Source organism: Pelophylax lessonae (genome assembly GCF_965119305.1).
Source record: "Pelophylax lessonae genome assembly, chromosome: 2".
NCBI lineage: Eukaryota > Metazoa > Chordata > Amphibia > Anura > Ranidae > Pelophylax > Pelophylax lessonae.
In genome coordinates this window covers 289057162-289070102 of record NC_138769.1, presented here as the reverse complement: position 1 = coordinate 289070102, position 12941 = coordinate 289057162, and the positions used below count along the sequence as shown (strand labels likewise).

The 12941-nt window shown below is 44.0% G+C and overlaps 1 protein-coding gene across 5 annotated transcripts in view; it reads left to right on the top strand.

Moving 5' to 3' along the window:
- AMPD2 (adenosine monophosphate deaminase 2) overlaps positions 1–12563 on the top strand; it is a 262492-nt gene extending 249929 nt beyond the window's left edge. For all 5 annotated transcript variants that reach the window (XM_082246180.1, XM_082246181.1, XM_082246182.1 and 2 more), the window contains exon 18: positions 12267–12563. In XM_082246180.1, coding sequence (XP_082102306.1) covers positions 12267–12518 — 252 coding nt within the window. In that variant the 3' untranslated portion in view covers positions 12519–12563. The remainder of the gene's footprint in view (positions 1–12266) is intronic.
- Positions 12564–12941: the final 378 nt, after the last annotated feature.

The following is a 12941-nucleotide window of genomic DNA, read 5'->3' as shown; positions in this document are numbered from 1 at the left end:
GTAACCTAAAGAGACACTGTAACCTTTGCAGGGCAAAGTTTTGCAGTGTCTCTGCAAAAGGCATCCCACAACCCCTTATACACACTTTACCTGCTCTCCCTCAATGCTTTTATTTCCTCTGTAGTTGTAAATATTACTCAGCACTTCCAGGTACGGGGTACATGTGGTCTGCTTCCTTGTGACAGTGCCATTTATTAGTAATTGTCACATTACCAGGGAATTACATCACCACAAGGTACTGTAAAGGAATGCAGATAAAGTAAGTACATGGGGGCAGGGGATGCCCTTTGCAGAGATGCCGTCACTTTGCCCTGCATCGACAGTGTATCTGCATACACTGTCATAGTGTATGCAATATAGCATATCTGAACCCAAGTACAAAAATTGAATATATTGCAGCTTATCAGTCCTTAGCTTTGGTGGCTTCATTCTTTAAATGTCAGCTGATGATCCTGCAGTAACACACTTTCCTGACAGACTCCTCGGCAGCATAAGTATGGGATAACCTTGCCTCCATGCCTCCACTCCTCCCCTATAGGACCCCACTCCCATAAATCTTTGCACTGAGCCAGAGGCCACGTTCCTTTTTTTAAAATAGAGTCCGGTATGACCAGCGCTATGGTGTGTGTAAATGTAACCTTCAGGTGTGAGCTGCCATCTACCTACCTTTGGAAATCCAGGGGTACAAGAAATGAAATTTGAAAACTAATGTTGGTATATGGCGCTATCTGCTTAGGGGAATAGGGGTAAAATTGCCAAATAGTATAAAGTGCAAAGAGTGAGGGTTAAACATATATATCCAACATATTCCAAATAATTCAGAGTCATATAATCTCTCAATAAAGTAAAAGTTTTAAGATACATACTGGTAAGGAAAAACAAGTGCAGATAAACTTACAGCTTAGGATGATCACTGTCAGCGGGAGATGCCGGAACACTTCCGCGTTCCACGGACTCGGCTCCCTTAACTGGAAGGGACGTTGACGCTCAGAAACTTCGCCCTACGCGTTTCGTCATACAGACGTCATCTGGAGCGGCCGTCTGTATGATGAAACGCGTAGGGTGGAGTTTTCCGAGCGTCAATGTCAATTTCGGTTAAGGGAGCCGAGTCAGTGGAACGCGGAAGTGTTCCGGCATCTCCCACTGGCAGTGATCATCCTAAACTGTGAGTTTATCTGCACTCGTTTTTCCTTACCAGTATGTACTACACCATAGGGCACCTTTTGTCTGTCGTTTGAGCCTACTAGATCCAACGGACACCTTAGAGGCGCAACATAGCCCACCCAGCTTCGGACATCCAGGATGCCCAGGACCCATTGGAACCACATAACACTAGAACCAGCATCCCTGTTGCAAGGGTATAAGGAGGGGTGAGTGTAATACCTAGTGGGGGGCCATGGGTATAGGCACGAATACCACCCGCACCGTTGCTGGTTAAAAATAAACAAACATCGGACTAATCAGATTGCCCTGCTTGCTAAACAATAGTGGGAGTGAACTCTCCATCATTTTATATTTATTTTTATATTTTAATTTTTATTCCCCTTTTATTACGAGAGTACCTCTATTTCAAACACCTTATGAGGACATCATCTGATAGTACTCTCAGCACTGGTACCCACTCCCCTCGAGGAGGGTTATCACTAAAGACACTCGTACCACTATAAGCACTTTTTTCAGTCAAATAAAGCTCTATATCACTTTATTGGGCACCATTCATTTGTTGCTATCAGCCAATTTGGTTGCACTAGCACTGAGCACTTGGTAAGGGCATCGGCACATGCCCAATTAGCACCACACTTGGCACGGTGCACTTTATTAAATACGTTCATTTATTATAATCTTGAAACTTTTACTTTATTGAGAGATTATATGACTCTGAATTATTTGGAATATGTTGGATATATATGTTTAACCCTCACTCTTTGTACTTTATACTATTTGGCAATTATACCCCTATTCCCCTAAGCAGATAGCGCCATATACCAACAATAGTTTTCAAATTTCACGTTTCTTTTTTTGTTCTCACCCTAAGGACCAGAATGGTTGAAGTATTACCTTGGATGAAGTGTCCACGATCGAGGCCTGGTTGTTCGGCAAGCTGTGCCCCGGAAGATGTGTGGAGTCTCCAGCAGTTCCCAGCTATTAGTGGGATGGAGAAGGGCGATGGATTCGGTGCCACGTGATGTCCCCAGCAGTCACCAGCTATTAGTGGGGTGGAGAAGGGCGATTGATTCGTTTCCATGTGGAGTCTCCAGCAATCCCCAGCTTTTAGTGGGGTGGAGAAGGGCGATGGATGTGGTGCTATGAAGAGCTTAAGCTTGGCCTTTGGCAGGCAAAGCCACAGTACAGCCTTAGAGCCTTGCTATTAGCAGGTGGCCATAAACACCCTGGGCCCATGCAAAAGCATCTACTGGATCCAGGCATGGTCATGGGGGATGCTGTGTGCAGTGATGTATACTTTTATTTTGCATATTGTTATGGTAGCAGTTGTGTGTGTTTGTCTGTTTTTCTTCCCTGGCTCTTGTGTCTTCCAGTCTATGGCGGCTGTAGGGCATTTGTGTTCTGAGCCGCCGCTCTCTCTTCCAGCCTGGCGTCCCTGGGTTACTCTTGCCCAGGGACTCAACGCATGCACGCTGTGGGTGGCAGTGGTGTCATTACAGTGGAGTAATTCAATCAGCGGTCAGTACTGTTGATATTGGGTTTTCTCTGTGAGCAGCTTGCAGCAGTTTCCCTAATTGCTGTGTGCAATCATCAGTAGGGATGATCGAACGGTTTGGGTCGACCATCGGTTCGACCCGAACATTGACTGTTCGAAATTCAGCCGATTTTCGAACTTTTTGCTGAAAAAGTTCGGAATTCGGCAACCAGAACCGACCAAAATGCAATGGGACAGGAACTGGGCTTTAAAAGCCCGTGATTGGACCAGAACCATCAGTAAAAGCCAATTGAGGGGGCAGGAGGATGCTAGGAATGTGATTGGAGTCACTAGGGGGTCCAGAGGCCAATCAGTAGTGAATACGCCCCCCAGTATATAAGATAGCCCGCCAAATCTCTAGCATTGTAATACAGGGATGTGGAAGAGAGTGGAAGCAGTTCTGTTACTCCTGCTTCAAAGTGTCATTTAGCAATTATTAGTGTGAGGAAAGGGATATCTAGTGTAGTTAGGGTACTATTTTTCACTATACTTAGATTTAATAATCTAGTTTCTGTAGGGAAAGTGTTAAGTGTCAGGGTGACTGTAGTGTAGTGTAGGGTTAACTGACTCTGACTGCTATGGCAGGGTGACCAAACCCTTCCATTTCAGGGTGACCGCCATAGAAAGCCATAGAAAAAAGATTGTTTCTATTAGAATTGCAATAGAGCAGGATAGTGGCTTCGCTACTTTCACACCTGGCCGTTTTTGTAGCAGGCGTTTATAGGGCTTTTTTGTGGAAGTGTTTGGAGGCAGGCATGACATCTGAACTTCTGTGTAGGGGTATATATACACACACACATGTATGTATATATACACATACACATATATAGGTGTGAAAGTAGCAGAACCCTATTCCTGCGCTAATAAAATAATGAGCAGGCATAGGGCTTCGCTCCTATCACACCTATATGTGTGTATGTGTATAAATACATATGTGTGTGTGTATATATACCCCTATACAGAAGTTCAGATGTTATGCCTGCCTCCAAAGACGCCCAAAAAAAGCCCGCTACAAAAACGCCCAGGTGTGTTGTTGCAGGCGGTTTTTTTTGGGCATTTTTTGGGCGTCTTTGGAGGCAGGCATAACATCTGAACTGCTGTATAGGGGTATATATACACACACTTATATGTATTTATACACATACACACATATAGGTGTGATAGGAGCGAAGTCCTATGCCTGCTCATTATTTTATTAGCGCAGGAATAGGGTTCTGCTACTTTCACCCCTATATATGTGTATGTGTATAAATACATATATGTGTGTGTTTATATATACCCCTACACAGAAGTTCTGATGTTATGCCTGCCTCCAAAGACGCCCAAAAAAATGCCCAAAAAAAACGCCTGCTACAAAAAAAACGCCCAGGTGTGTTGTTGCAGGTGTGTTTTTTGGGCATTTTTTTGGGCGTCTTTGGAGGCAGGCATAACATCTGAACTTCTGTATAGGGGTATATATACACACACACTTATATGTATTTATACACATACACACATATAGGTGTGATAGGAGCGAAGTCCTATGCCTGCTCATTATTTTATTAGCGCAGGAAAAGGGTTCTGCTACTTTCACACCTATATATGTGTATGTGTATATATACGTGAAGAATCAACAACAAGTGGGACACAATCATGAAGTGGAACGAAATTTATTGGATATTTCAAACTTTTTTAACAGATAAAAAACTGAAAAATTGGGCGTGCAAAATTATTCAGCCCCCTTAAGTTAATACTTTGTAGCGCCACCTTTTGCTGCGATTACAGCTGTAAGTCGCTTGGGGTATGTCTCTATCAGTTTTGCACATCGAGAGACTGAAATTTTTGCCCATTCCTCCTTGCAAAACAGCTTGAGCTCAGTGAGGTTGGATGGAGAGCGTTTGTGAACAGCAGTTTTCAGTTCTTTCCACAGATTCTCGATTGGATTCAGGTCTGGGCTTTGACTTGGCCATTCTAACACCTGGATATGTTTATTTGTGAACCATTCCATTGTAGATTTTGCTTTATGTTTTGGATCATTATCTTGTTGGAAGACAAATCTCCGTCCCAGTCTCAGGTCTTTTGCAGACTCCATCAGGTTTTCTTCCAGAATGGTCCTGTATTTGGCTCATCTTCCCATCAATTTTAACCATCTTCCCTGTCCCTGCTGAAGAAAAGCAGGCCCAAACCATGATGCTGCCACCACCATGTTTGACAGTGGGGATGGTGTGTTCAGGGTGATGAGCTGTGATGAGCCAAAAAGTTTGATTTTGGTTTCATCTGACCAGAGCACCTTCTTCCACATGTTTGGTGTGTCTCCCAGGTGGCTTGTGGCAAACATTAAACTACACTTTTTATGGATATCTTTAAGAAATGGCTTTCTTCTTGCCACTCTTCCATAAAGGCCAGATTTGTGCAGTATACGACTGATTGTTGTCCTATGGACAGAGTCTCCCACCTCAGCTGTAGATCTCTGCAGTTCATCCAGAGTGATCATGGGCCTCTTGGCTGCATCTCTGATCAGTCTTCTCCTTGTATGAGCTGAAAGTTTAGAGGGACGGCCAGGTCTTCGTAGATTTGCAGTGGTCTGATACTCCTTCCATTTCAATATTATCGCTTGCACAGTGCTCCTTGGGATGTTTAAAGCTTGGGAAATCTTTTTGTATCCAAATCCGGCTTTAAACTTCTCCACAACAGTATCTCGGACCTGCCTGGTGTGTTCCTTGTTCTTCATGATGCTCTCTGCGCTTTAAACGGACCTCTGAGACTATCACAGTGCAGGTGCATTTATACGGAGACTTGATTACACACAGGTGGATTCTATTTATCATCATTAGTCATTTAGGTCAACATTGGATCATTCAGAGATCCTCACTGAACTTCTGGAGAGAGTTTGCTGCACTGAAAGTAAAGGGGCTGAATAATTTTGCACGCCCAATTTTTCAGTTTTTTATTTATTAACAAAGTTTAAAATATCCAATAAATTTCGTTCCACTTCATGATTGTGTCCCACTTGTTGATTCTTCACAAAAAATTACAGTTTTATATCTTTATGTTTGAAGCCTGAAATATATATATTATATATATATTATATAATATATATATTATATAGGCCGTATTAGGTATTTATGTTAGCTATATAGGCAGTATTATGTATTTATGTTAGTTATAGGCAGTATTAGGTATTTAGGTTAGTTATATGGGCAGTATTAGGTATTTATGTTAGTTATATGGACAGTATAAGGTATTTATGTTAGTTATATGGACAGTATTAGGTATTTATTTTAGTTATATAGGCAGTATTAGGTATTTATGTTAGTTATATGGGCAGTATTAGGTATTTATGTTAGTTATATGGGCAGTATTAGGTATTTGTTAGTTATATAGGCAGTATTAGGTATTTATGTTTGTTTTAAGGGCCGTATTAGGTATTTATGTTAGTTACGTGGCTGCAGCCGCGATTGCCACCAGGCACCTGCGATTGCCGCCGGGCACCTGCGATCGCTCCCCGTGAAGACAGAACAGCAGTCTGCCATTATAAACACGGAAGACCGCTGTTCTGTTAGCAATGAACACAGGGCTCCTGTGTTCCTCCTATTTAGGAACACAGGTCCCTGTGTTCATTCCATAAGTCCATCCCCCAAACAGTTAGAAAGCACCCCCTAGGGACACATTAAACCCTTTTATCACCCCTAGTGTTAACCCCTTCCCTGCCAGTGTCATTAGTACAGTAACAGCGCATATTTTTAGCACTGATTACTGCAGTAATGTCAATGGTCCCCCCCCGAAAGTGTCAAAAATGTCAGGTAGGTGTCCGATCTGTCCTCCACAATGTCGCAGTCCCACTAAAAATCGCTGATCGCCACCATTACTAATTAAAAAATAAATAAATGAATAAAAATTACATAAATATTTCCCCTAGTTTGTAGACGCAATAACTTTTGCACAAACCAATTATTTTACACTTATTGGGATTTTTTTTACCAAACATATGTGGCAGAATACAAATTTGCCTAAAATGATGAAAAATGTGATTTTTTTTTTTTTTTATTGGGAATGTTATATAGCAGAAAGTGAAAAATATTGTTCAAAAAAAATAAAAAATCAGGAAGGGGCAAATACTTTTTCACAGCACTGTAACTCACAAGCTTTCTGTCAGGGTCAACAGGTGTTTTTTCCTACTATTATAGAGAAATAAAAAAAAAAATGCTGTCAATGGTATTGTTAACAGACCAAAAAGGAGTATATAAGTGTAATTCATTATAGGGGTTTACATATACTTTAAATACTTTCTGAGTCACTGACCTGTAACGAGCATGCAGATGACAATTTTTGGGTTCACTTTGCATATGTTACATAGTTACATAGTAGGTGAGGTTGAATAAAGACAATAGTCCATCCAGTTCAACCTGTGTAGGTGTGTGTGGCTGTAATCATCTAACATAGCCCTTAATGTCCTGATCCTTGAGATGTAAGTCTAAGAGTCTTTTGAAAGCCACCATACTACCCGCAGAAACCACCTCTTGTGGTAGACAATTCTACAACCTTGCAGCCCTAACAATAAAGAACCCTCCTCGTTGCCTGAGGTTAAAACGCTTCTCCTCTAATCGCATTGTATGTCCTCGAGTCCTCATGCAATTCCCTCGAATGAACAGCTTTTTTTCTAAGCTGAGATCCCCATTAAGATATTTATAAATTGCTATCATGTCCCCCCTCAGACGTCTCTTTTCCAGGGAGAATAAATCGAGCGATTGCAGCCGCTCTTCATAGTTAAGGTCCTCCAACCCCCTAATCAGTTTAGTTGCCCTTCTCTTGACTCTCTCCAGTTCCAACACATCCCTCCTGAGGACTGGCGACCAGAACTGGACAGAATACTCCAGATGCGGTCAGACCAGAGTTTTATAAAGTGGAAGGATTATAGTCTTATCTCTGGAATACATCCCTTTCTTTATGCATGCTAATAATCTGCTGGCTTTGGCAGCTGCCGCTTGACATTGCATGCTGTTGCCTAATCTATCATCAACCAAGACTCCCAGATCTTTCTCCATTTTTGATTCCCCCAAGGGTTCCCCTCCTAACGTGTAATGTGTTTTTATGTTTTTAGTCCCCAAGTGCAAAACCTTACACTTCTCCACGTTAAACCTAATTTGCCATGTCGTCGCCCACTCTGTAATTTTGTCCAGGTCATTCTGTAGGATATCTGCTTCATGCTGTGCAGTTATTGGTCTGGCCAATTTTGTGTCATCTGCAAAAACTGATAACGAACTACTGATCCCGTCCTCAATGCTGTTTATGAATAAATTGAACAAGGTTGGTCCCAGGACTGAGCCCTGGGGCACCCCGCTTACTACCTCAGACCAGTCTGAGTATGCGCTGTTTATTACCACCCTTTGGACACGGCCTTTTAGCCAGTTTCGTATCCAAGAGCAAACCCTGCTGTCGATACCAGCAGACCTTATTTTATAAATTAAGCGCTTGTGGGGAACTGGATCAAACGCCTTAGCGAAATCCAAGTACACCACATCCACTGGTCTGCCCCTATCTAGCTCACAGCTCACCTCCTCGTAGAATGCTAAGAGATTGGTTTGACAAGAACGCTCCTTTTGTAAACCCGTGCTGGTTACTGCTGATGATGTTGTTGTCTTTAGCATACTCTACGATATAGTCCCTTATCATGCCCTCCAGAAGTTTACATATTATCGATGTCAGACTGACAGGCCTATAATTTCCCGGGATATACCTCTGGCCCTTTTTGAATATCGGAATCACATTAGCCCTCCTCCAATCCCCTGGTACATCTCCTGTCCTAATACTGTCAGCAAAGATCAGGAACAGTGGTCTAGATATAACCTTACTGAGTTTCTTGAGTACTCTCGGATGTACGCCATCCGGGCCTGGTGATTTGTTTGTGTTAAGTTTATCCAGCCTTTCCCTGATTTAACCCTCTGTTAGCCATAGTGGCAAGTCCTGTGTATTACTACTAACCATACAGTCATGGTCAGTGTACCCCTCCTTTTCCTGTGTAAAGACTGACGAGAAAAAAGCATTCAGCACGGTTGCTTTTTCAGTGTCCTCTGTAACCATCCTCCCATTATCGTTAATTATGTGTGCAATATGCTCTGCCCTAGTTTTTTTGCTGTTGATATATTTAAAGAATTTCTTTGTTTTTTTTTACATGTGTGCTGCCCTTCTTGGTCAAATGGCTTGAGAGTAATGAGTCACGCATGGGCAGCATTAGTCCTGTAGAAGTCTGTTGCACAGCTTCATCTGAGAGGCCAGGGGGTGGATAGTTTGCTGCATTCAGATGTAAATGGTACCTCCTAGATGCTGCTGTTGTGCTATAGCCATACAAACGGGTCCATTAGCTGTGAGACAGTTTGTGTGTGGTCAGAAATGCCATTGAAACATCATTCCTGGATGCAGACTGTCTGCATTCAGGGTTGGTCTAAGGCTCTATTTGCATGTCACTGCTCAAATGAGCATGCATGCAGCATTTAGCTCTGTTGGCAAGAATCCACTGATTCTTGCCAGTGGCCAACCCCAGCTGCTCATGTGAATTTGACCTAAGTTAACGTGTCCTTTTGTAATAGTGGTCCATTGTACTAGAAAACATTCTGTCATAACAGTGTCTTAGGCTTTTCTATGTTTGCAGTTAATCATCCACTAAAACAAACAAGCGTAAAAACAATTTATACTTTAATGTATTCATTATATGCAGAGTAGTGCTTTCCAACAGTCATAGCCAACCTGCAGCCCTCCAGCTGTAGAAAAACTTTAAACAGGAATCTACAACTGTGTACTGCAGTTTCTCTACAGTGAAAGGACTACAGATTTTTCAGTCTTGTTCTAGATCAGGGGTCCTCAAACTACGGCCCGCCGGCTGGGATGTATCATTCATGTTGTTTTTATTTTTTCTGAATCACCTAATTAGAGCCAGAGCCTCTAATAGGGTTCAGAAAAGGGTGGACCCGGGGCGCAGAGCAGTGCACCCTAGCCCACCCATTTGTGTGACAATAGCGAATGAAAATTCGCTATTGTCACACGGCTCCTCCTCCTGGCCAATCAGGAAGCGGGTCCAAGACCCGCTTCTTGATTGGCCGAAAGGCGAACCCATGCCATTGGCCGAGGAGGAGGCAGGAGGACTCGAGGAGACGCGGGGGACTTAGGAGAAGCCGAAGCTGCAGGTAAGTGCACTGACTGGTCTCTCTGCATTGAAGGGGGCACGGCCCGCTGGTCTCTCTGCATTGAATGGGGGTACGATGGTCTCTTTGCATTGAATGGGGCACGCTGGTCTCTTTGCATTGAATGGGGGCACGCTGCTCTCTCTGTATTTAAAGGGGGCACGCTGGTCTCTCTGCATTGAAGGGGGGCACGCTGGTCTCTCTGCATTGAAGGTGGGCAGGCTGGTCTCTCTGCATTGAAGGGGGGCACGCTGGTCTCTCTGCATTGAAAGGGGGCACGCTGGTCTCTCAGCATTGAGGGGGGGCACGCTGGTCTCTCTGCATTGAAAGGGGGCACGCTAGTCATTCTGCATTGAATGGGGGCACGCTGGTCTCTCTGCATTGAATGGGGGCATGCTGGTCTCTCTGCATTGAAGGGGGCACGCTGGTCTCTCTGCATTGAAAGGGGGCACGCTGGTCACTCTGCATTGAAAGGGGCACAGCACACTGGTCTCTCTGCATTGAATGGGGGCATGCTGGGCTCTCTGCATTGAAGGGGGCATGCTGGTCTCTCTGCATTGAAAGGGGGCACACTGGCCTCTCTGCATTGAAGGGGGCACGCTGGTCTCTCTGCATTGAAAGGGGCACAGCATGCTGATCTCTCTGCATTGAATGGGGGCACGCTGGATTCTCTGCATTGAATGGGGGCACGCTGGTCTCTCTGCATTGAAAGGGGGCATGCTGGTCTCTCTGCATTGAAAGGGGGCACGCTGGTCACTCTGCATTGAATGGGGGCATGCTGTGGTCACTCTGCATTGAAGGGGGCACGCTGGGGTCACTCTGCATTGAAGGGGGCACACTGTGGTCACTCTGCATTGAAGGGGGCACGGCCCGCTGGTCTCTCTGCATTGAATGGGGGTACGATGGTCTCTTTGCATTGAATGGGGCACGCTGGTCTCTTTGCATTGAATGGGGGCACGCTGCCCTCTCTGTATTTAAAGGGGGCACGCTGGTCTCTCTGCATTGAAGGGGGGCACGCTGGTCTCTCTGCATTGAAGGTGGGCACGCTGGTCTCTCTGCATTGAAGGGGGGCACGCTGGTCTCTCTGCATTGAAAGGGGGCACGCTGGTCTCTCAGCATTGAGGGGGGGCACGCTGGTCTCTCTGCATTGAAAGGGGGCACGCTAGTCATTCTGCATTGAATGGGGGCACGCTGGTCTCTCTACATTGAATGGGGGCATGCTGGTCTCTCTGCATTGAAGGGGGCACGCTGGTCTCTCTGCATTGAAAGGGGGCACGCTGGTCACTCTGCATTGAAAGGGGCACAGCACACTGGTCTCTCTGCATTGAATGGGGGCATGCTGGGCTCTCTGCATTGAAGGGGGCATGCTGGTCTCTCTGCATTGAAAGGGGGCACACTGGCCTCTCTGCATTGAAGGGGGCACGCTGGTCTCTCTGCATTGAAAGGGGCACAGCATGCTGATCTCTCTGCATTGAATGGGGGCACGCTGGATTCTCTGCATTGAATGGGGGCACGCTGGTCTCTCTGCATTGAAAGGGGGCATGCTGGTCTCTCTGCATTGAAAGGGGGCACGCTGGTCACTCTGCATTGAATGGGGGCATGCTGTGGTCACTCTGCATTGAAGGGGGCACGCTGGGGTCACTCTGCATTGAAGGGGGCACACTGTGGTCACTCTGCATTGAAGGGGGCTCACTATACCTTGATTACTGAAGGCCCCTTTCACACTTTTGTGACCTCAAAGTCACACAATTTTTTACAGCGTTTTTTGCCGGAAAGTAATGCCTGTTAAATTTTTCTGTTTGCGCCACCCCAAAAAATTTTGAGCATCAGCCGCCACTATATAAATAAAACAATAAAAAATATGCGCATTGGAATTCGTTCAAATTTTTTTCAAACTATAGTCCGGCCCCCAAGAGTGTCTGAGGGACCGTGAACTGGCCCCCTGTTTAAAAAGTTTGAGGACTCCTGTTCTAGATATTCCACTTTACACATCACTAATGAATTTGTAACATACATTATCAGAATAAAAGGTCAGCCAACTGAATATAGTATTTCAGATATTGATGCACTGATGCCTTACATCTGTTGGTGATTACCTCCCAAAGTTAGCTCTGTAGCCTCTTGATTTAAATCATATTTGTCCATCTGCAGTACGGGAAGTTTTATATCTTTTTTGCATTCTCCAAAAAACATTTAGGTAAGCTGGGTAATAACTATTAATAATAACTATTAATAACTGCAGTGGCAAGACCTGGGATCTCATCTTCAGAATCCCTGAGATATGTAACAACCTAGTGGCTAAATCTGCTATTCAGCATGCACTCAAAAAGAATGTCAGTTTTGTGTAGCCCCTTAACATTTCATTTACTGTGAAGGGCTTCTATTTATTTTAACCTTTTTTTATCTGACAGTTCAAAAGTTACTGGCTGGGCCCCAATTATCTTCGTGAAGGTCCAGAGGGGAATGATATCAGAAGAACCAACGTACCTGATATTCGAGTTGGATACCGTTATGAGACTCTCTGTGAAGAACTTACACTAATTACTCAGGCTCTGCAGAGTGAGGAGCTGGAGACCATTCCAGAAGAAATGCTGTTTATGGGAGCTGGACTAGAACGTAACACCAAAGGAAATGTCAGTAGTATGGGAGAAGAGAACAATTAACACTGATTGAACCAAGAACTTTAAAGGGGGGGGGGCACGGATGTGGTTCATCATTTGAAAAAATTAAGCATTGTTAATAAAGATAATTTGGGGAAGAGCGAGAGAGCAGACCAAGTAAAAAAGAAGTGTAAAAGAGGAGCAATTGGCACTGTGATTATAAAGGAACATATAGGAAAAAAAATTATGCAAGAAATAAAGAATGTTATACTAAAAAACAGAGCAAAGACATGGAGGTATACATTACTAAGAAACATAAAAACATAAAGCTGGCTAAAAAGAGGAAATAATTAATATTGTTAAGAAAAAACTTTTAGAATGAAAGCATGGATTAACACTTGTCGATGCTGAGAATCAGAATAACTGGTTTTGATAATGGTAGCAAATAATTAGTAAGCACAAAACTTAGGTAAAAACAGCCTTTAT